Source organism: Hyperolius riggenbachi, chromosome 2, assembly GCF_040937935.1.
Source record: "Hyperolius riggenbachi isolate aHypRig1 chromosome 2, aHypRig1.pri, whole genome shotgun sequence".
In the NCBI taxonomy this organism is placed as follows: domain Eukaryota; kingdom Metazoa; phylum Chordata; class Amphibia; order Anura; family Hyperoliidae; genus Hyperolius; species Hyperolius riggenbachi.
The window spans coordinates 101,350,034-101,374,524 of record NC_090647.1 but is presented as its reverse complement, the minus strand read 5'-3'; the positions used below and the strand labels follow the sequence as shown (position 1 = coordinate 101,374,524).

The 24,491-nt window shown below is 44.0% G+C and overlaps 1 protein-coding gene across 1 annotated transcript in view; it reads left to right on the top strand.

Moving 5' to 3' along the window:
- WDFY2 (WD repeat and FYVE domain containing 2) overlaps positions 1 to 24,491 on the top strand; it is a 107,344-nt gene that overhangs the window by 31,202 nt on the left and 51,651 nt on the right. The window contains exons 2-3 of the mRNA XM_068267127.1: positions 3,578 to 3,645; positions 13,199 to 13,272. Of these exons, the coding sequence (XP_068123228.1) occupies positions 3,578 to 3,645; positions 13,199 to 13,272 (142 nt within the window). The remainder of the gene's footprint in view (positions 1 to 3,577; positions 3,646 to 13,198; positions 13,273 to 24,491) is intronic.

The following is a 24,491-nucleotide window of genomic DNA, read 5'->3' as shown; positions in this document are numbered from 1 at the left end:
TATTCAACTACTGATAATACCTTTTTGATCTGGCTAAATAACACAACAGCAGTGAATTTCTAAGCAACTATACAGTATGTGAGATGAAGACTTTTTATTTTGTGCTGTGCAAGAGTTTGTGTCCTCTTTAAAGTGTAACTGCTGTTCTCACAGAGAGAACATTATTTCCGGGAAGCGTGGCAAGTTATACTAAAGTAGTTTACTTGTAATGCATCCAATCTAAATGGAATTTGGCCACATAACACATTCTTCCTGTGGTGTAGTTATTGGGGATGCGGAGGTTGCGAACGCACCGGCGCCCCTGGACTGGAGTGGCCCACTAGGGACTGTCCTACATCCTTATTAGCTTTTCATTGGTGCTATGCTGGTAATAAACTCCTCTGTATGTGTATTGAATAGTGGTATTTATTAACAAACTGTTCCCTTACTCTACTCTTTCACTGCAGCTGTCTTTGGTAGGTTTTGGGCTCCATATCAATAGAATGCTTGGGGCCCCATGAATAACTTGCACTGGGGCCCCAAGCTCTTTAGTTACGACACTGCATTCACCTATCCGTATATTCCAGCGTATAAGACGACCCCCCAACTTTTCCAGTTAAAATATAGAGTTTGGGATATACTCGCCGTATAAGACTACACCTCTTCCAAAGCACACTAAATAAATAATAATAAAAAAAAAAATCATATACTTTTGCTATGTGTGAACAGATACTGGTGCTGTACAGTGTATAACACCTATATAGGCGACTGACTGGCTGGATCAGTCACCTCTCCGTCTCCCTTAGCGGATTGGCCAGCTCTCCTTGTTTCCCTGTTTATCAGAGCTGTATGGAAGAATAGATTGCGCTGTGCCCATAAAACACACCTCTTTCAACTTCCGGCCCACCCTTGTAGCCTATTTACCTCCTTCTCTGCCTTTCAGATCTCACACATGTGCGCCTGCACTGCTTCACTACAGTCCTCAGCAGCAAGATCTGAGAGTCGGTAACAGGATAGGGTGTATCACCCGGCATCAATGACACCCAGCGTATAAGACAACCGCTGACTTTTCAGAAAATTTTCAAGGGTTAAAAAGTAGTCTTATATGCCAGAATATACTGTTTCCTCACTCAGCAACTGCTGCTCCTCTCTAGCAAGCTTTTCATTGGCTGCCATTTAACCAGAGGATTCACTTTGAACTCTTAACTCTATCCTACAAAGCTCTTTTTAGTCTTACTCCCCAGACATCTCCTCACTATCTTACAGATACCGCCCCAACTTACTGTTGTCTTTCATTAGAATCAAGACTTCCCTCAAGCTTCTCCCCTTCCACAGCGTGGGTAAATACTACAGGTCCTGTCAGTGTAGTGTGCACTCCTAAATGCCACACGATGAGGTCGTAGCGCGGCTGCGATACTCCACTAGCGTGGCTGCTATGATGGTAATGCGCTATGAGCTCTTCTCATGGCATTTAGGAGCGCAGGCTACGCTGGCTGTGCAAGATATGTTAAAGGGGAACTCCAGTGAAAATAATGTAATAAAAAAGTGCTTCATTTTTACAATAATTATATTTAAATGATTTAATCAGCGTTTGCCCATTGTAAAATATTTTAAATCCCTGATTTACATTCTGACATTTATTACATGGTGACATTTTTACTGTTGGCAGGTGATGTAGCTGCTGCATGTTTTTTTGGCAGTTGGAAACAGCTGTAAACCGCTATTTCCCACAATGCAGCAAGGTTCCCAGACAGGGAGGGGTTTCACCACAATATCAGTCATTCAGCGCCCCCGGATGGCCTGTTTATGAAAAGGAATAGATTTTGGGTGTAAAAGGGGGTATCAGCTACTGATTAGGATAAAGTTAAATTCTTGGTCGGAGTTTCTCTTTAAGTGCCCTTTTCTGCATCAAGCTGATTGTGTTTTTGAACTACGGCAAAACGCTGCAGATTTTCCCAAGTGTGACCCTCTCCCTAAGTTTACAAAGGCTACAGCATTTTTCTGAAACCAGTTTACAACAATGTGGCCTCCGTGAGGCCAGTTCCTATACTGAGCCCAAGGGATGAGCATAGTTTCATTTGTGTTCATTTATTGAGTAGTGTGTTTGCGAGGCAGATATGCAATTGTGGCCTTGCAGCGCAGGCTCCTCCAGTGAGTTCCAAAAAGTGCACTGTTTACATAGCTTGTGTAGGTTCATCTTTGCGCAGATCTCTGAGTGATCCTGTTTCCTCCCACATAGTGCAAGGATGTTATTCAGCTATATGACGTATCTAATGAGTTCTGAACTCTGTGAATGTTTGTCTTAGTTCCTAGTTTGTGTTTTTATATGCCTGTGGCAGAAACCAGACTCTTGTTGTCAGAGCCTGATGTCAATAGTTTTGCGTAGCTTGTGAAAGGCAGCTGAGTTTATACACGATGAAATTATGTGAAGCGTATGGTATCTTGTAGCAGCACAAGTTCAGGGCTTATTGATCTGCCGGGGATAATGTGCTGGAAAGTGATTGGCTGGTGTGGGTTTCTGCATAGTGATGCTGTGCACTGAATGGGTACATAATGTCCATTGCTGTCTGACTTTCACCCTGAGACAGTTGCAGTTGCTGATAGGAAATGAGTTGTGATGTCCTGTAGATTTGCTGACAGGAAGAGCTCTTGCATGCAAGGAATATTCTTGCTAAGCCAGCGTCATCTGACTGCATTCACTGATAATGCTACCAGAGACTGATTCAGTGGCTGACTTGTTTACACAAGCAAAGTAAACCTGTCATATGCCACATGCAGTCACACTCAGTACCATGTCTAAAAAGTACGCACAGCACATACCTCTGACGTCCCCAAATAGTGATCTTATGTGCAGGTCTGTGGAGTACCTGGAGTCAGGGAAAAAAATACTCTCAACTCCTAATTGAATTCTTATGCTGGGAATACAAGTTACGTTTTTTTTTTGCGAAGAATCGTTCCGATAGATGCCCTCGATGATAAAATTCCGCCATGTCCGATTTTCCGCTCGATTTTGTTCCGCTCAATTTCTCATAGAAGTGAATGGAAAAATGAGTGGAAGATAAGAGAATCAAGCAGAAAATCGATGGCTAATTACGCGAAAAACTTATCGTGTATTCCCAGCATTATGCTAGGTACACACTATACAATTTTATGTTAGATTTTCTGTTAGATTTACCTGCCAGATAGATAATTTCCAACATGTTGGAAATTATCTATCTAACCATCTATCTGCCGAGCAATTAGGCATTGTTCTACTCAGCAGGAGAGAACTAGAAGCCAATGCACCATAGATAATGACCAGTCTCTACCAGTACAGAAAATAATCTAACAGAAAATGTAACAGAACATTTGTATGGTGTGTACTAGGCATTACATTTACTGCCTTTTTATGACAAGGTTTTTAAGTTGGCCAAAAAAAGACTTAGTTTTGTGTTGGGGATTATCCATTTTATACTCTGCATTTTAATTCTGGAATAGTTTGTAGCAAATATTGCTTCTGTGGAAGACAAAATGGCTGACATTACTTAACACTCTTTTTCTGTATGGCACATTCCTGTGCAGCTGACGTGTCTATATCTCATGAATGTTTTTGTTTCAGGACGGTACGGGTTTGGATAAAGAGGGACAGTGGTCAGTTCTGGCCCAGTATATATCATGCCATGCCAGGTACGTTGCATGCCAATGTAGCAGTCAAGTTAAACAATGTTTTTTTTTTTTTTTTTTTTATAATATGATTGATGTGCTAATTAGCAGTACCTAGCTTTGTATGTATTTTCCTGTTATGCTTCATTTTGTGCTTCATTTTGCTTTGGTTGATTTTCCTATTCCACAGTTGAACACGTGGGACTAGATAAGTCTTCCACAAAACATAACGTTTAAAATAACCCCTGGCAAAGTGTTTGACATGAAAGCATCATTCCAACATAAAAGCGAACACCATAAAGAGCCAGGACAGACTGACACGTTTAATTTGTAGCCCTGCACTGCACCCCTGGAGCCCCATGATTTGTTTCCCTCAATTACAAACGTCCTGATTGTAAAACCTAGGCTTGCCCCCTCCACTTTCCTCACAGAGCAGCAGGAGAGAAAGGAATGGAGCTTGAGAGAGTTTTTATATTAGCATAGTCAGTTTGTGGGACTCTGAATGCGCAATGATGGATCTCACATTTAAATTAGGGTCTGTACTGTTTAATGTCCGAATGTTGTATTCATGATCAAACTGTAGCCATAGGTGTACAGTGTCAGTTGATTTCTTAAAAACAAATAAATAAAGCTGTGTTCATTTAATGGACTTGACGTTGCACTACATGGCTTTGGCGCATACATTGTTATGCTCTGTGATGCTGGCTTCATTTAGGCTTGGTTCTCACATAAATCTGTACATTCTGGTCCAATTCAGTCCAGTCCTGTCAGTTTTGCATCAGTTTTAACTGACTGGATTGGAACTGTACAATTTTTATGTGTGAACACAGCAAAAGAAACACATGCACAACTGACAGGACCTGAAATGTACAGATTTATGCGTGAACGCCGCCATAGAATCACACAAAACTGATCCCAACTGTCAAAAACAGGACAGGACTAGACACCATTTTTATGTGTGAACCTGGCCTTATGTTGCATTAGGGCACAGTGGGGCAGTGCAAAGTGCATGCCATACTGTAAGCGTTTGAACCGCACCATCGGCTCACTAATGCTATTAGACATTCCCTATGATGTGTGGTGTTCTTGAATCTGCTGCAATCTATATGGAAGTGTCTGGTCTTGGTAGGCATACACAATTTGCAATTTTTAATGAAGTAGATATTCAATTCAATAAGAATAAAAAAATTACTCAAACAATCTTTTAAAAACGCGAGTCTTTTCACTGTAAGATTAACGCATACCTGAAGCGAAAATAAAGTTATACACTTATCTCAGAAGATAAGTAGTGATAGTTACAGTAGATAATTCAGGATAGTCCAGTATCTTTTCTGATCTTCCTAGGCCCCTGCATTGCTGCTCTGGGACACTTTAAACAGGGCCATGGACTCTGAGTTGAGTCGGCGCAATTTTGGGTACCTGGAGTTGGAGTTGGTGGTTTCATAAATTGAGGAGTCGGCTGATTTTTGTACAAAATCCATAGCCCTGGTAAGTATTATACTAAGAATTCAGAGCTATTTTGGGTACCTGGAGTCAGAGTTGGAGGTTTCATAAATTGAGGAGTAGGAGTCGGATAATTTTTGTACCGACTCCACAGCCCTGTTTTTAAAATACTCAGCATTAATGTTGAATACTGCTCATGGCCCCTCTCTCCTCCGTGTATGAGCGCGGCACACTCCATAGGTGCAAGGTACGACCTTAGCAGTAGCACAGGGCCGCTCATGCACGCCTCTGCTGCCTGCGCTTGTACACAGAGGGGAGCGCGGCCTGGAAGAGGGTCCCGGATGCCAGTGGGAGGGGTCCTGGTGGATCAGGGAGGTCCTTGGAGAATCCATAGGCTTCCCTCTTTACTGGAGAAAGGCTATTTTTCTTTACCAGCCAGGAGCTGCGAGAGATCGCTGACTGCGTAGGTCTGTGTCTCATCAAGTGGTAAAAAAATTGGCAGTGTATTCATTTGTTTTACACAGATCTTTTCGGAAGTCTGAACGATATTGGCTGGTGCACTGCGTTTAAAGGATTGGTACTCCCCAATCAATTTCAAATCAGGGAAATGTCAATCATTTGCCTTATGGAGCATATATTTAATAGTGCAGTGGTCCTCAAACTAAGGCCCGCGGGCCGAATGCGGCCCCCTGAGGCATTTTTACCGGCCCCCCACACACAAAATGTATTACTAATAGATGCAGTCCGCTGCATCTTTAAATATTGGTGTTTACCATATAGAATTGCAGTGCTGGCACCACCCTTCCACATGGAAGCCAGCGAGCAGTCATTCGATGGCTTCCAATCCAATTCTGCATCAGGTGATACTGCTTTCCTATTGGATGACAGGTTGCTCCCTGAATATGCTTCACTGTCTGGCTAAAAGAGGTTTTTTACTATCTGCACATGCTGTATTGGGGGCATAATATCTGCTTTGGATGAATGGGAGACAAAAGGGCTGCAAGTGTAAACAGGTAATAGTTTACACTACCTAGGTTCTAAGTAATGTTTTCTACATCATATTATGTATACTCCGGCCCCCGTTAGTTTGAAGTATGTTGGCCCGGCCCTTAACCGAAAAAGTTTGGGGACCCCTTTAATAGTGTATCCCTAAATTTGTAATGCACAATATTCAATGCAGACAGCCCCAAGGCAGAAAAAAATGTTGTCATGGTAACCTGCACCTTTTGCACTTGCTACCAAGATGTACCAGTAATTCTTTAAATTTTACCTTAGACGGGAAGGCGTCCATTGCTGCAGTGTTTCGCAACATTATTCAGCATTTTACCCCTTTATTAATTCACTCTGTTGGCCAAGTACGCCCTATTGTGAGTAACTTCATTTCAAGTACCCCTTAACTCTTTCTTTTTTTATATATCAAAATTTAATTAAATTGACTATGACAAGTTCAAGTACCCCCTAAACCCATTTAAAGTGCCCCCCTGAGTACTGTATGCTGAGGTTGTAGGTGTTACAGAACCTTACTCATAGTCTGTCAGCCTGCATATCCCAGCATGCACTGAAAAGGTCCAGAACACTTCCGCTGCCACATTATTTGAGAATACGGGGCAAATAGGCCTGATGCACAAAATTGCGGTAATGCTTCCATGCACAGCAATATTACCCTTACTTCCGGCAACAAGTACCGCGAGTTATGCTATTAGCACGACCCGCGGTGCTTAAGTGGTGCGGCTGTTGCTATGGTAATGAGTCTTATGAATTGTAACGCTTGTTAGTAACACACATTGCCACAACAACAGTCGCGCTACTTGAGTACCGTGGGTCGTCCTAATAGCGTAACTTGTGGTACTTTGTGGTGGAAGTAAAGGTAATATTGCTGTGGGCTGTCTGTGCATGGCAGTATTACCGCAATTTTGTGCATCAACCCCATTGGGCCTTATTCATTTCACTTTTTCTCCTAAGTTTTTTTTCCTAGTTGATCTTGTCACACATTATCAATAAAATGCCTTTTAAGTCACCAGCAAACAAGAAAATACTCTGAATAATGTTGACAGTACTTTTTTTTTTACCTACTATTTGGTACTTTTTCAACAGCAGAGTGCTGGCAGTGTAAACAAAATATAAAAAAATGATCGCCTAGGAGAAAATGTGAATTGAGTAAGGACGAATATTTCCTGCACTACTTTATTTTCGGGCGTAGAACCAGGAACTCTCCTAGTTGCATTTATTTCAGTCTTGAGTTCAAGTAAACCTGTCTCCATCTGTTTATGGAATGAGACTCCAAGTGAAGCGATCAAGCTTTGTATTTTTCTTTGCTTTTCCAGTTTTAATGAAATGTTGGCCAGAACCAGTGTACCGTTAAACCCCAACCGCTTTCTTTTAAAGGGGTTCTTTCGCGAAAAAAGTAGGCAGTTAAAAAATGTGACAGATGACAGGTTTTGGGCCAGTCCATCTTTTTAAGAGGGATTCTCAGGGCTTTCTTTGTTTTCAACAGCATTTCCTGAACAGCAGTTTAACTGCCAAAATAGCAAGATACCAGCCGGCCTCCCTAATCACTTGCACACTATTATGTCAGTTAGATTTTGCAACTGTTGTTCAGGAAATGCTGTTGAAAACAAAGAAAGCCCTGAGAATCCCCCTTAAAAAGATGGACTGGCCCAAAACCTGTCATCTGTCACATTTTTTAACTGCCTACTTTTTTCGCGAAAGAACCCCTTTAAAACGTGACAATTTTTACTCTAAAAATGCAGCTAAAGCAGGAAGATAATAGGGCAAGATTGAGAACTGTTGTGCCTTGTGAAATATAGCAGTACCTGAGCCTCCTGTACTTGTGCTGGAGGGAGAATTGTTAATATTGCAATGATAACACTACTATAGTTCCTCTTGTATTCTACTGGTTCCTGTTTTTTTTTCTTAGTACTGCTGTGTATATATTTTATGTTGGCCTTGTATGTCCTGCACTATTTTCATTTAATTCTGATTAATGCTTCCTGCGTTCTGATGCGTTCCTAAAACTTAGATTCTGGTTTCTGTTTCCTGTGGTGGCTTAGTGGTAAGCAGTGTTGTCTTGTAATATTAGTATTCTGGGCTTAATTTTTAATGTAAGGACATATCATGGGCGCTGTTTTCCTAACCTACTCATGTTTGCTTACAGATGTTGAAATTTCTTCTCAGGGTCTGAAATTATATTTGCAGTAGTCACTTAAATGGTTACAAGGCAGATACTGACATGAGATATTTGTGCCTAGCACAAAAAAAAAATCCCCTAAACAAATAAAGTGCTTGCTTGCAGGCCTTTTCAGACTGGACAATGTGTCTTGTTGGTTGCTATGCGCTGTAACACCACCTTATCTCTCCTGCAGTTGTTAAAACCATATCCGCAGAGTACTAAGTACCAAGAGTAGTCTGTTTCGGTTCTAATGATAGCATAAATCCCCTCTTACAAATCGTCTGTTAAAGTGCAACTAAACTCAGAATTTCCTCTGCTCTAAAAGACTAGCAACAGCATAATAATCTTTTTTTTTGTTTTTTTGTTATTCAAATTTTTATTGAGAAGTAAAAGCTTAGAACAATATAAACTGCACAGATTGACAAACAGTATACATAGTAAGCCAACAGTATCTAATAAAAATAAAGAAAATATAAAAAATATCTAGTGCAGGGAAACACCAGGGAATCTGAATTAGTATAGACAATATAACAAATTAAAACTGGAATGATGGTAGGAATTACTAATTTCCCAATCATCCAACCAAACCCTTTGTAGATAGCCCTGGAATGTATCAATTATCAAATAACCTCAAAAACTTTTTTAATTATTTCTAAGACAGATACCCAAAGAAGGTAAAGAGAAAAGAGAAGAGAAGCAGAAAAGAGAAAGAGAAAGGATAGAAGAAAAAAGAGCGAGACGAGTGTCTGGGTTATGTCCTTAGTTAGAAGGTCGTGGAGATTGTAGAGGCCCACAATGCATAGATCCCAAATTCAGGTCTTACTATACCCTACTCAGCTTACAAACAGAGGAGATCGTTCCCAGATCTTATTAAAGAGACTCTGTAACATCAAAAACGTCCCCTGGGGGGTACTCACCTCTTGTGGGGGAAGCCTCAGGATCCTAATGAGGCTTCCCACGCCGTCCTCTGTCCCACGGAGGTCTCGCTGCAGCCCTCCGAACAGCCGGCGACAGGCCCGACTGTTCAATTCAATATTTACCTTTGCAGGCTCCAGCGGGGGCGCTGTGGCTGCTTTCGCTCCGAAGGAGGCGGAAATACCCGATCTCAGTCGGGTCCGCTCTACTGCGCAGGCGCCGGAGACTTGCGCCTGCGCAGTAGAGCGGACCCGACGGCGATCGGGTATTTCCGCCTCCTTCGGAGCCGACAGCCACCAGAGCGCCTGCGCAGGAGCCAGGAAGGTAAATATTACGTCACCGCTGTACGGAGGGCTACAGCGAGACCCCCGAGGGACGGCAGACGGTGTGGGAAGCCTCATTAGGATCCTGAGGCTTCCCCCATCCGAGGTGAGTACCCCCCAGGGGACGTTTTGTCGTTACAGATTCTCTTTAAATCTGTGAATAGAGTCCGATAATTGAGCTGTAAGATATTCTAATTTATAAACATAGGCCACTCTGGCCAAAAACTCTTGTTTAGAAGGACAGGTGGTCTTTTTCCAATGTAAAGCTATCAAACATCTAGCAGCTGTTAGAAAATGATTCACTAATCTTTGGGTATGCGTTCTGATTTTAGAGACTGGTTTGCCCAAAGCGCATATCCAAGGATCTTTCGGAATCTCTATATCTATCTGGGAGTGAATAGTGTCAATAATCATAGACCAATAACTCTGAATCTTTGGGCAATCCCAGGATAAGTGAAACAGAACCAATTTGGCCGCAGCCACGCCAACATAACGGAGACACATTAGGATAGCATTTATGCAGCCGTTCACTTCTGTACCATAACATTAATATCTTATAAATATTCTCTTTAGTTGTAACACATAGCGAAGTTTTAGCAATATTACACCATATTTTTTCCCACTGCTGAAATGGGGTGTTTGTTTTGCAAGCCGTGTCCCAGTATCTCATGTAACTTAATTCAAAATCTGACAAACCCTTAACTGGGCGGTTAATCCATGTATAGAGCTGTGATATAATTCCTTTAGATGTAGGACCCATCTCCCAAATTCTATCTAAATCAGTTTTTGCAGGGAAAGTCAATGTTGGAGAAAGTGAGTATAAAAAACTTCGGCTCTGAAGGTATTGCAGGAAATGTGAGTCCGACAAGTTTAACCGCTCCTTCAAAACTTCGAATGAGTACAATCACTTAGTAAAGGGATCCAGGATGTCCTCAATCCATAGAACTTGATTGATTTTCCATTGAGAAAAGAAGAGTTCTGGGATTCCAGGCGGAAATTGTGGATTGCCAAACAATGGTTGAAGACTTGAATCTTTAGAAAATAGGGTCAATGATCTGTGTAAATGTTTCCAGAGCTTTAGATTAGCAGTAATTGAGGTAAGTATTTTAGTACTGGAAGGAACAATACTGTTTGTAGACATTAAATCTGAGCTAGGGTGCCAGGGTGAAAATTGCAAAAATTCTATTTTTGCCCATGAGGCATGAGGAGTCTTAGAACCCCATGCTAACATCTGCCTGAGCTGGCAAGCTATGTAATAGTTATAAATATTTGGAATAGACCCCCAAACTGCCTTTGAAGCATAAGCATACCCCTAGCTATCCTTGGGGGTCTGTGGTTCCAAATAAAGTGAAAGAGCTTCTTTTGTAGGGGAACAAAAAAAGAGCGTGGAAGCCATAAAGGCATAACAGACATTAGATATCCCAATTTAGGCAGAGAATTCATCTTAAATGATGTCATTCGTCCCACCCATGAAATTGGATAAGTATCCCATTTCGAGAGATCCCTGCTAATCCTCTGAATTGTTGGTGTAATATTCAAATGTACCGCCTCCTTAGTGTTTCGAGGTATAAGTACCCCCAGATATTTTAGGGTATTTGACTGGATTCTATAAGCGTATTTGTCACTCAGTATAGTGCACTCTAAAAGAGACAGGTAAAAAGGAAGGATTTCTGATTTTGAGTTATTAATTTTATAATTGGAATAACGGCCAAACTCTTGTAATTCCTTCTGCAACACCGGTAGAGAAAGCATGGGTCTAGACAATGTCAAAAAGAACATCGTCTGCAAATAACGATAATTTATAGCTAGAATCCCCATGCTCTATGCCCGTTATATCAAGGTTGCCCCTTATCCTAGCAGCCAAAGGTTCTATGGATAATGCAAATAATAAAGGGGACAAGGGGCAACCCTGACGGGTACCATTTAAAATAGAAAAATAATCATGTGGATTTGAGTAAGGTATTTTTAAAGCTACTTTTGGAGAGGAATACAACTTGAATATCACATTCAGAAATATTCCAGAGAATCCCATCTGTGAGAGACATTGATACAGAAGCAAAGGCCAACTGAAGTGGTCAAAAGCCTTCTCTGCATCAAGGCTAAGCAGTACTGAAGGTATATGGCTATGATTAATTAAATCCACTATGTTAAATGCTCTCCTAACAATATCCCCCGCATACCTCCCCCTAATAAATCCAACCTGGTCCGGATGGACAACGAAGGCATAAGAGGTGATAGCCTGTTTGCGAGAATTTTAGTAAATAACTTCAGGTCCAAGCATAATAACCTTTATGGACAAAACATTTCTTCATTTCAGTTTATGGAAATACTAAAAAAAAAAGAAAGTTTAGAACTTGGTTTCACTTTTCAGGTAGCACTGAAGAGGTTAAGCCTCTTTACTGTATGGGGAGAGAGTCTATTCACAGCTGCTGATAAGAACTAATTAAACATGTTAATCTTGGTAAACAAAAACAGAAACAGAGCAGGGAATTTCTTCAGTAAGGGCTAGTGCACACCGAGCGGCTTTTCAGACGTTTTTGCAGCCACTTGCGGCTGCGTATACGCTTGGTCAATGTATTTCAATGGGGTGGGTCACACCAGAGCGGGAGGTGTTTTGCAGAAACGCATACTCCCGGGGTGAGGCATTTTTTGGATTGCGGAGGCGTTTCTGCCTCCAATGTTAAGTATAGGAAAAATGCAAACCGCTCTGAAAAACGGCAGATCAGAGCGGTTTGCCAGGCGGTTTTGTTACAGAAGCTGTTCAGTAACAGCTTTACTGTAACAATATATGAAATATGCTACACTGAAATCTGCAGCAGCAAAACGCTAGCAAAACGCCTCATAAAAATAAAAAAAAGCATTTAAAAATCTGCTAGCGTTTTGCGGATCTGCTAGCGGGTTTTGGTGTGCACCAGGCTTAACTGTGTGGAATAAATACTTTTTTCATTGTGTGCTGTGCAAGAGTTTAGCTCCTCTTTGAAGCTCCTCCTCCTTGCCCTCAAATTTTTTTTGCCGCATCTACTCAAGCACTATGTACATAATACACCTTCTCTGGGCTGTCTGGTCACAACCTATTAATTTTGAATTACTACCCTATTACACCACAGAGCCCCCAATAAATTAGTATTCTTATGTATTACAATTAAAACTTGAAATACCTTTTGTTTTAGAGATCTTCAGAGCTGTGTGTGTGTGTGTGTGTGTGTGTGTGTGTGTATTGCTCCCTTCTTGTTTTTCCCCCCTTCCACTGCCTGCATTGTCCTCCTGTAATCATCCCTGTGGAAGAGGGGTTGAGTGGCAGTTCAGCAACACCCCCTTCAGAGTTTTGATTGAGAGTTGTGATGAGTGGCAGCTCTGCCACACCTTTCCCCACCAGAAGTAATAGCACATTTACCCAAGTGGGAGAAGAGGACTAGCAGTAGCACAGATTATGTGACCATGTTGCTGAGGACTGAATTTCATGGTATGTAGTGTGTCCAAATACATGATATGAATTTCACTTTATTATAAGGGAGGGACTGTGGGGTGGAAAATTTGAGGGTGGAGCAGAGCTTTTAAAAGAGTTTTTAGTGCAGGATTTCTGATACCTGTGTTTTGGCCAAATTATGAGAACTGACGACCCCTGCTGTGGCTGGGCACCCTAGGGTGGGAGGTACAGTATAGGCTGGCAGTGATCATAATGAGATCCTTTGTGTTAGTAATGTCACTACATGTTCATATCTTTCAGCTCCATGTTCATGTATGTCTTTTAACCCGGAAACCCGGAGGCTGTCCATAGGTCTAGACAATGGTACAATTTCAGTAAGTACAAAGCAGATCCTGCTTTTCTTTAATGTCGGCTATGTTGATGGGAATGTATAGTATACTTTAATATAACCTCTAATGCTTTAAAAGGTGTGTAACATGGCTGCTCTCTGTCTTAAAGGGAACCTAACGCGAGAGGGATGTAGAAGCTGCCATATATATTTCCTTTTAAACAATGCATATTGCCTTGCTGTCCTGCTGATCCTCAGCCTCTGATACTTATAGCCATGGACCCTAAACAAGCATGCAGATCAAGTGTTCTGACTGACGTCTGACTGGATTAGCTGCTTGTTTCAGGTATGTAATTCAGACAATATTGCAGCCAAATAGATCAGCAGGATATCCTGGCAACTGGTATTGCTTAAAAGAAAATGAATATGGAAACCTCGCTTTAGTTTCCCTGAGATGGGGCCACAACAAAAAAAAAAATACATACCTGGGGCCTACTCCAGCCCCCTCCGGTCTGATCAGTCCCATGCCGTCTTCTTCTGACTTCCCGTTGGCCCGCAATTGGAGCCGGAAAATCTTCCGGCCCAGGGCCAACTGCGCATGCGCGGCCTGGCCCGCACGATCCCGCCGCGTTTACGCTGCTGGGAGCGTTCTACACCTGCGCAGTACTACTACTAGTACTACTGCGCAGGTGCAAAAGGTTCCAGGCGACGGGAGCAAGATGGATGAATGCGCCAGGCCGGCCTGTGCCGACTGACCCAGACCGAAGGATTTTCCGGGGCCAGTTGCAGGCGAACGGGGAGTCAGAAAGCGGCGTGGGAGCGATCAGGGCTGGAGGAAGCCCCAGGTATGTATGTTTTTTTTTGTTGTTGTTGTGGCCCCATCTTAGTTACACTTTAAATATTAACTTGTAGAACAACATTTTAACTAACAGTAAAAAAAAAAAGGGGTGGGGCTGTAATGTACCAGTTAGTGCAGTTGTGAACATGCCTAGCAATACTTCAGTGAAATTAACTGAAAACCAATGACCAATGTAATCTCCCTTTATGCTCCTTATTGAGGCTGCTTGGCTTTTACTTATTGTAAAGTCCAGTTGTAGCCCACCAGGAGATCTGGCAAGGACTTTTTACTTGTCAGGTGCCAATGTGATAAGATGGTCATTGCTGTGCACTTTGCCTGTAAGTATATATATATATATATATATATATATATATATATATATCTCTATCTCATTTGTCTCGGTATACCTTTAACATTCCTAGCGGTAACCCTGAGCTATGGTTGACGTGGAAAAACGCAGCTCAGAGCGGTAACCCTGACCTACACTCGGGGTAGCCGCCGGAGGCTCTATGCAGAGCAATGCAGGCAGCGGACGTTTCAACTTGCCTCCCAGGGGATTGTGACGTCGGGCGCCATTCTTCTTCCGTTCCTCTGAGGCTCTGCTTCCCCCTGGTGAGATCGCAGTCTGACGTCATGACGTCAGCTGGCAATCTCACTTTAGGGTTACAGTACCATCCGGAGGACGGAGGGAAAACTGCAGTGCTGGAGTCTAGAGAGGTAAGTGCTGGGTTTTATACATACCTGGGGCTTCCTCCAACCCCATCCTCACGAATCACTCCCACGCCACCATCCTCCGCCTTCTCCAGCTCCAGTACTGGGTCCCGTCACTTCAGCCAGTCGGAGCCAGTTTGATGCAAGAGAAGTGCGCTCTTTACATATCTCTCCTGCGGCTGGCGGAGGCTTCCCTCTGCGTCCTCCGGTCCCCGTTGCCAAGCGCAGACCCTCCATAAATTACAAACTGGGCATTGTCAGTAATGTGATCGGGGGCCGCGCTCCTCTTCAATCATGTGCGCATCTGTTCTGCTCCTGCGCAAGTATGGCTATGTCTGCACAGTGAGCCAGAGACGCACATGCTTACTGCACAGGAGCAGCCATACTCGCATGGCCCTGCTTCAGTAACAGGAGTGCCACATAAACGGGGAATGGGATCGGATCTGCAACAGTCTAATATGCAAACCCAACCAGGCTTAGTACCCAACCAAGTAACTACACATGTCAAGTTTCATTGTAAACCAGCAGATTTTATTTCCTAATAGCAATAGTAAATTGTTGGTTCACCTATCCCTTAAAGATTTATCAATATGATCACTGTAATAAATATTCAGTTTGAAAGCTCACAGGAGTGAAATGTCTCACATTGTGCGTGTTAAGCTGGTCATACATCACTGGCCATACATCACTTAATATATGGCCAGATTGACCATTAGATAGATCCCACTTGGATCAAATCTGATCAGAGAGGGATCTATTGGCTGGCCACACACTGCACAGTGATTTCCAGTAGATTTCAGCAGGAAATCTATTGGAAACCATCCTCGTCCGGACTGCCCCCAAGTGTAAATACCCGGCAGTGCTCAGTGTAACGTCTCACCTCTCTGCAGGTATGACTACTGGCCTCCTCTGGAGTTCAGCATCACTGAGAGCGCCTGTACCATGTGGCTTGGAACATGTGATGTCACAACCTGTGCCGCCATCACGTGGAACAGGCGCTCGCGGCGATGGAGGTTACCAGAGGACGACAGGAGTCATACTGGTGGAGAGACTTCACGACGGGGGCACATTATACACTTGGGGAGACACTGGCCCTGGGTCGGTGGACGCAATATCAAACGCTGTTACCGCTGCCCACCCGATCGAGCCTTTGTGACTGAGATTTTTACGCCATTCCTGATCGATCCTTTCGGCCAGTAATCGATTGAATCACCAGGCAGGCATGTTGTGGCACCAAATCTCTTCCAAATGGAGACAGTTATTGAATCGGAAAGTCGATTGGACTGAGTAATGTATGGGTACCCTTACACACTTTTAAAATGGACCTGAACTCAGAACTTCCTATACACCACTGATACACAAAAGCATAATAACCTTTAAAGAAAAACATTTCTTTGTTACAGCTGATACAAATCCTGCACTAAAGCTGCAGTGTCTCTACCTCCTGCTTTCATATTGGAAGCAAACATATTGTTAACATCCTGTGCTTTCAAATAAGCTTATCGGCCGTGGCAGTCAGATGGCATAGAGAGGGAGATGACATTGCAACTTGTGATTAGTCACAGATGGGGTAATTAGACAGGCTGAACTCTACTAGGTTACCTGATCCGGGGGGCTGAGCGGATCAGATAGCCGCAAAAACCGCCGCTCCGGTGGACCGCAATGGCCCACTTTCACTTTGGTGACCTCAGGGTCACGAAGTTACAATGGGAGACAGTGTGTCTCTCATAGCGTGCAGGGAGGCGGGGGAGCGGCAGGGGGCATGGCCAGAGAGACTTTGCAGGAACGGCCCTTGCTGGCGTTTTTGAACATGGAATCCCTCTCCCTGTGTTTATTTCAGAGATGGCGACAAATATGGTCGCTAATCTCGGGGGGCTATAGTGCGGCTTTGGGGGGCAGAGAGTGGCGGTGGAGACACACAGGCATGTTATGAGGCAGAGAAGATGCCTCTGTATCCCATCTGCTCACCTCTGGTTCTCTTTAAAAAGAACCCGAGGTGGGTTCTTAGAATCCTATTTGCATACAGAGGCTGGGTGTACATTTAATGCCCAGCCTCTGTTGCTATACTGTCTCCTCCAGTCTCCCCCCTGCTCTCTGCTATGCCCCCCAAACTAAACCGCCATGCTAGTGACACACAGCAGCGTGTCGCCAGCAGGGTGTTTACATGTGCAGTGTCACTCTCGCCTCCTGTATTGCGCCGCTCCTTGCCCGCATCCCTTCCCTCCAATCAGCGGGGAGGGAAAGGACGTGGGCGGGGAGCGGTGCAATACAGGAGGCGGGGGAGCGGCGAGAGTGACACTGCACATGTAAACAGCCTGCTGGCGACACGCTGCTGTGTGTCACTAGCACGGCGGTTTAGTTTGGGGGGCATAGCAGAGAGCAGGGAGGAGACTGGAGGAGACAGTAGAGCAACAGAGGCTGGGCATTACATGCAGACCCAGCCTCTGTATGCAAATAGGATTCTAACAACCCACCTCGGGTTCTCTATAACAAGAAATAAATTTGGCAACCTTCATATCCCTCTCGCTTCAGTTGTCCTTTAATAATCCCAGCTATTGCATAACTATTATGCACCATCCCTTATTTATTTCCTATCCCTGCATTGTGCCAGCTTCTGCTTGACCTGGAATCCTCGCTTATGAATGTAAACGGATGCCTTTGTGCCGCAGATTGCATCTCTCTGCAGTGCTGCATTTCTTACCATATGGTCTTTGTACTCTTGACATTAAGAGGGGTGGAAGACGTGCAGCGGCTCAGTAAACAGGCTGGCTACCTCCTTTTCCTGAGCTTCACGTCTCATCCTATTTTATCTTTTCTTCCCTTTTATTTCTGCGTATCGTACATTTGTTCCAGCACTGGAAGAGTCATGGAAGAAACTGTTTAAATTTAAAGCAGTAGGATTAGCCATACTATTCCAGGGGAAAAAAACATGTATTGGACTGTCCATGTTTTGATTTCATTGAATGTTATATAGTAAATGAAGAGAATTCTGTTCCTGGTGGGAACCATGTCTATTGCCCACAGTTTAGGCTAAATCCGGACATCATTTCTGCCCTTTACTTTTTTCTTTTCTCCTCCAATCGCTGAGTCACCTCAGCCTTGCTTGTAAACACAAGTGAGCAGGGGATAGTGTTTCAGATAAGCAGCTGGCAGGGAAATAAAGGGAAGAGGAGGAATATATTATAGATAAAAAGAACCCCCAGCATGCAACTGTTTGGCACTGACTACTAAAGGGCCAGTGCTCCTTAAAGAGAACCCGAGGTGGGTTTGAAGAATATTATCTGCATACAGTAGATGGATCTGCCTATACAGCCCAGCCTCTGTTGCTATCCCAAACCCCCCTAAGGTCCCCCTGCACTCTACAATCCCTCATAAATCCCAGCCACGCTGCTGACAAACAGCTTGTCAGAGCTGGCTGTGTTTATCTCTATAGTGTCAGTCTGCTGCTCTCCCCGCCTCCTGCAGAACTCCGGTCCCCGCCTGCATCCCTTCCCTCCCTGCTGATTGGAGGGAAGGGACAGGGGCAGGGACCGGAGCTATGCAGGAGGCGGGGGAGCAGCTGAGACTGACACTACAGATGTAAACACAGCCTCACAGCACGGTTGTGATTTATGAGGGATTGCAGAGTGCAGGGGGACCTTAGTGGGGTTTGGGATAGCAACAGAGGCTGGGCTGTATAGGCAGATCCAGCCTCTGTATGCAGATAACATTCTTTAAACACACCTCGGGTTCTCTTTAAGTATGTGATAACTCCAAATCATAACTGCATAAAAAGTTTTGAATGCAGGATTAGCATCATTATAACTTAATACATTCAGACCAGTTGCTGTTGAAATTTGATATTTATGGTGACAATCCCACTTTAAGCTTCATCTTTGCTTTTTCTTAATCTCCTGGGAAAACTGTTTATATTACAGTGATTTTTTACAAGCTTTATAACAGGCTCTGCTTCTGTAGAGGCTGAAAAATGTCGGATAACGTTTAGCAGCAATAAACTATAAAATAACATAGATAGCACTAATACGTGTTCTATTTGTTCTTTACAAGCTGAATGTTACATTTTAAAGTGGGATAAAACTGACATAATAATTAATAAAAATGTGTCTTCCTACTTTTTATTACCCATACAGTTATCATATTTGCTTTTGTGCACAGGTCATATCGTCTTCTTACAAAGTACAAGTTCCCAAAGTACAGTTTATCTACACTGAAAGCTGCCATTGCATTTTACTGCATAGCTGCTGTATTTATATATTAACACCTATCTAGTGATCACTTCTCAGCTCTCTGCTTCTACAGCAAAGAGCTTCTTTTCAGCAAGCTGCTGGCGGTATACTAATTGTAGCAGACAAAGGAATGTAAACAAAAGATAATGTTATTACCTCTTCAGATGTGGCCAGAATCTGCTCACTGAAGCAAGATTTTCACTGCAGAACAAAGTGCTGTGTTTAAATATTTGTCCTGCTACAGTTTTTTTGTGATAGTACATGCTGTAACTAATATTTTAGAGCAAAAACGAAATGCCACTTTAAAGGGAAACTCTAACTTTAAGACTCACAAAGTATTGAGTGCAGATCTGCATTAATGACATATCTCAATTCAGATTTGTTTCTATTTGCACATAAAACACAGATGTTCCATGAGGATTCTGTCTGAAATGGGCAGACAGAAGTGTCAGTGTTGTGGACTATTGCTAATGTTAAAAATGAGTAACAGTGGCACCTGCTCAGTTTTGTTACTTAGCAAGTTGGGTATTTATAGGTAATGTGCCACCTGCCAGAGCACTGTTGCCATTGTTCCATTGATGATCATTTGGAGATTTGTTGTCTTTTTGGGAATAATTGGCTACAAATTCCAATTTTTTTTTACACAAAAGACTTGTGTAGCAGCCATCTATAATTGTGGCCATTTTATGATAAAAGTGGAATTTACCTTTAAAATCCAACTGTGGGCAGAATGTTGACATGAAACACCATTTATATGCCTCTACACCAGGGGTCCCCAAACGTTTTGGATCGAGGGCCGGGTCAACATACTTCAGACTACTGGGGGGCCGGAGTATACATAAAATTACGTATAAGTCTTTGCGGGTCAGACAGTGAAGCATACCCAGGTGACAACCTGCAATGGACAGCAGTGTCACCTGATGTGGAATTTGATTGGAAACCAGCGAATTACTGCTTTCTGGCTTCCATGTGGATGGGTGGTGCCAGCACTGCTATTCTATATGCAAACCACCAATATTTAAAGATGTAGCTGACCGCATCTATAAGTAATACATTTTGTATGTGGGGGCCAGTAAAAAAGCCTCAGGGGGCCGCATTCGGCCCGCGGGCCTTAGTTTGAGGACCACTGCTCTACACCCTCTCAAAATAAGAAACCATTTTTATAGAATATTTCTAATAACCCATCCTACCTAATAAAACCAAAGAGTGTGTGTGTGTGTGTGTCTGTCGGGGGTACTGCACATTTGCCACACAGACAGCCGTTGGGACAGGAGCAAGATGGGCCAGGGGGCCGGGCGTGTGGGCTGGCGTGAGCGCGTGGCGTGCTACAGGCGCGCGGTGATGACAGACCTAGAACGGGCTGAGGTCACTAGTTTAATATAATCAGTGAGGTATTGCAACACAAACAGCGGCGTAGCAATAGTGGGTGCAGAGGTAGCGACCGCATCGGGGCTCTTGAGCCAGAGGGACCCCGAAGGGTCCACCCTCTATCACAGTATTATCTCTCTATTGATCCTGTGTTGGTAATAATCCCTTCTATAGATGCTTTGAATAGTCGTAATCCTTAACACACTGTTCCCCATCCCCTCCTTACACCTCTGACACTGTTGTAGCCATTGGCAGGTTTTGGTGCGCCATATCAATTGTTATTTATAGAGTGCTTGGGGGGCCCCATGTAAAACTTGCACCGGGGCCCACAGCTCCTTAGCTACGCCACTGAACACAAAATACCAAGTCTCATGGCCTTCATTTTCATTTGTTGGGGTAGCAAAATCCACCTACACTCCAAAACTTATTATTATTATTAATATTATTATTATTTACATTTATATTGCGCTGACATCTTCCACGGCGCTGTACAGAATATATTGTCTTGTCACTAACTATCCCTCAGAGGGGCTTACAATATAATACCTATGATAGTTATATGTCTATGTATGTATTGCGTAGTGCCCAGAGGAAACCCACACAAAATGAGGAGAACATGCAAACTCTGTGCAGATAGTGCCCTGCCTGGGATTTGAACCAGGACCCAGTATTGCAAGGTGAGAGCACTAACCACTACGCCACTGTGCTGCCCACATACACACACTTTGCAAGTGGGCTCTCCCCAGTTGTTGTGTGTTACGAAAAGAAAGTGGAGGGGGATTGTGGTCTACTCAAAAAGTCCACTGCACCCCAGTCCATTATAATGCAAGAATTATTTAAGGCAAACTGGACAAATGACACACAGAGCATCAGTAAGAATGACTGCTCAGCCACGGAAAAGCTGACATGTTTCCAACCCTGTGCTCTGAGCTCTGATCTGAAGTGTTTAAGGGAATTTATGGTGTTGCAGTTTACTCACCCTAAAAAAAAAAAATCACCTCTCATGCCCATTTAATTTCTCCAAGGGTTAAGAGTCCATATATATTAAATGTGTTAAAAGAAAAAAAAAAACCCATACCTATATGGCACATAATTTTTACATTTTAAGCTCTTTCATTAAAATCCAGCATTGCAACACACCTCTATTTTTCAGAATCCTTTTCTTCCGCTCCACCTGTTTTTTTTCTTTCCTCCTTTTTTGTAGAAAAGTGCTCCAAAGTCCCCACTCGCCACAATCCCCACTGCAACTGAGTGTATTTGAATTTCACACTGGGAGTTCCCATTGGTCCACTTGCCTGGATCTATGACAGCCCTCACTGGCAAGTTCAAGTAAGGCCAGGTAGCTACTCAGCGAACCAATGAGAATTTTAATAATACATATGTTGGTACTCTTATTTTCATTTTTGAACATTATTAAAGTATTGTCATCTGTGCTATTATTATTCACAGATTGGGAAAGCAGCTCTAGCAGCTAATACCTTTACACTGGTGCTGTATAAAACCCCTTATTAACCCTTCCCCCCCTTATATCTCACACCATGCATACTCTGGCATGCCTATTTCTGACTGATCCTACAGATGTCTGCACAGAGTATCCTCAGAATACCTCAGTCCCCCTGTGGTACCCGGCCTTATTTAGCCATGTTAAGCATTCCTTTTAGTCTCATTGACCTTAACAGCAAAAGTCAATAATATCTGGCCTTAGTCGAAGATAGATAAGAAAGACAAAGCACATACCAAGCCAGCGTGAATAACCGTGTCATGTCCGTTGTATAAGGAATTTGTGACAAAGAAAACAGGTTTTTACCTTGCAGCTCTGGTGTCCCGGATTAGAGTCCTGTCAGAGAGGCTCTCTATGGACTCTGTAAATTCTTCCCATGTTTCTGTTGGTTTCATTTGGGTGCTGCAGTTACCTTACATCCTGCTGGTACATCCTTAAAACCGTCTGGTAGGTTAATTGGGATCTAACCAGGAAATGGCCCCAGACTGCAGTAGGGATATCAGATAGTGACATCTTCAAGGGGGAGATGTGATTGGGTTCATGTAAAGTCTTGTGTGCACAATAGAAACATAGTAAACAATGACATGAAACCATAAAATACTGTGTAAGGGCCTGAGCCTACTAACGCAGTTGTTCGCAGTTATGTCCGCTTTTCAGAAACACATTAATGTTACAGATGCTGAAAAGCGGACACAACTGCGTTAATGGGCTCAGGCCCTAAGTGACCGGGAGCTCTCCATTTCAGCTACCATAGGGGCTCTAAGAACGTGCGTGCCCAACAGGGCAATTTCTAGGCTAAATTGCACCCAGGACAAGGATGTAAAAATTGCGCCCCCACACCCCCGTGGACTCGCGAACCCTTACTCTTTAGGGACAGTCACACACAGGCCCGTTTCTAGGCCCGGGGCGCTGTTGGGAGCTGGTGGGAGGTGGGCGCTGTAATGGAGGGGGGAGCCGGAGCCGCGGGGAGGGCAGCCCGACCTCTCCCTCCCTCTCCTGGGCCGCCCTCCATGCTCCCTCCTCAGATGCAGAGCGAGCAGCCAGGGAGGAAGCACTGTATACAACATACCTCTCTGCGTTCCAAGCGCTGCTCTCTCGCCGCCGGTCTCTTCCTCTCTGCCTATATGATGATACACACACTGCTTCCGGAAGCAGCGTGTGTATCATCATATAGGCAGAGAGGAAGAGACCGGCGGCGAGAGAGCAGCGCTTGGAACGCAGAGAGGTATGTTGTATACAGTGCTTCCTCCCTGGCTGCTCGCTCTGCATCTGAGGGGGGAGCATGGAGGGCGGCCCAGGAGAGGGAGGGAGAGGTTGGGCTGCCCTCCCCGCGGGTCCGGCTCCCCCCCTCCATTATGGGGGACAGCTACCTATCTAACCTACCCTGGGGGGCACCTACCTAATCTAACCTACGCTGGGGGGCAGCTACCTAATCTAACCTATACTGGGGGGCAGCTACCTAATCTAACCTACACTGGGGAGCAGCTACCTATCTAACCTACGCTGGGGGCACTTATCTAACCTGTATTGTGGGGCACCTACCTAGCTAGCCTATACAGGTGGCAACTATACTGGCTACCTATATTGCAGGCACCTACCTAAATAACCTATACTGGGGGCACCTACTTATCTAACCTATGCTGGGGGCAACTATTATGGCTACCTATATTAGAGGCACCCACCTAGCTAACCTGTACTGGGGCACCTACCTATCTAAGTTATACCGGGGGCGCCTGCCTATCTAACCTATACTGGGGGCAACTATATTGGCTACCTATACTGGAGGAACCTACCTGGCTAACCTATAGCGGGGGCAACTATACTGGCTCACCTATGCTTGGCTACCTATACTGGGGTACCTATTCTTGGCTACCTATACTGGGGGGACCTATACTAAGTGCAACTAGACCTGGCTAACCTATACTGCGGACACCCATACCTTGCTCGGGGGGGCGCAATTTTTACTCCCTCGCTCTGGGTGCATTTTAGCCTAGAAACTGCACTGGTCACACAGCCACAGGTCACAAGAAGATCTGCCTACTTGCTAGTGACCAGCCGCTCATCCAGGAGGAAGCAGGGACCAGGAGAAAACACACAGGCGATGAGAGCCCAGGAAGCCGACTCCTTCACGGGCGCTGCGCACTGACAGCCTGCAGTACCGCTACAGGACATCAGGTGTCATCATGCGATAGTGACGTGTTGATGACCTGACGTCTGATGCAGGCAGCCCAGGTGGAGTCAAGGAAGGTGATCGCGCTGGTAATCTTTCTTCTTCCATTAGGCTGCACCGTGTGTCACCAGCTCCCTAGCGGTTATGTCCTTCTGCCTGCGCCCCCCTTCTTCTACTTGCTGGTCTGCGCCCAGGGTGGTCGCCCTGCCCGCACTGCCCAAGAAACAGCCGTGGACCACTGAGCCTAAAGAGGAACTTTAGTGAAAATAACACACTGAATAAAATTACCCTTTTTTAACATTATTCATTTATTATTAATTAGTATTTATATAGCGCTGACCTCTTCTTCAGCGTTTTAGAGTCAAGTCTTGTCAGTTTATCTGTATGTTTTTGGGGTATGAGGTATTGGTGTTTGGGGGTGTTATGTTTTTTTTTTTTTTACTTTTAACCC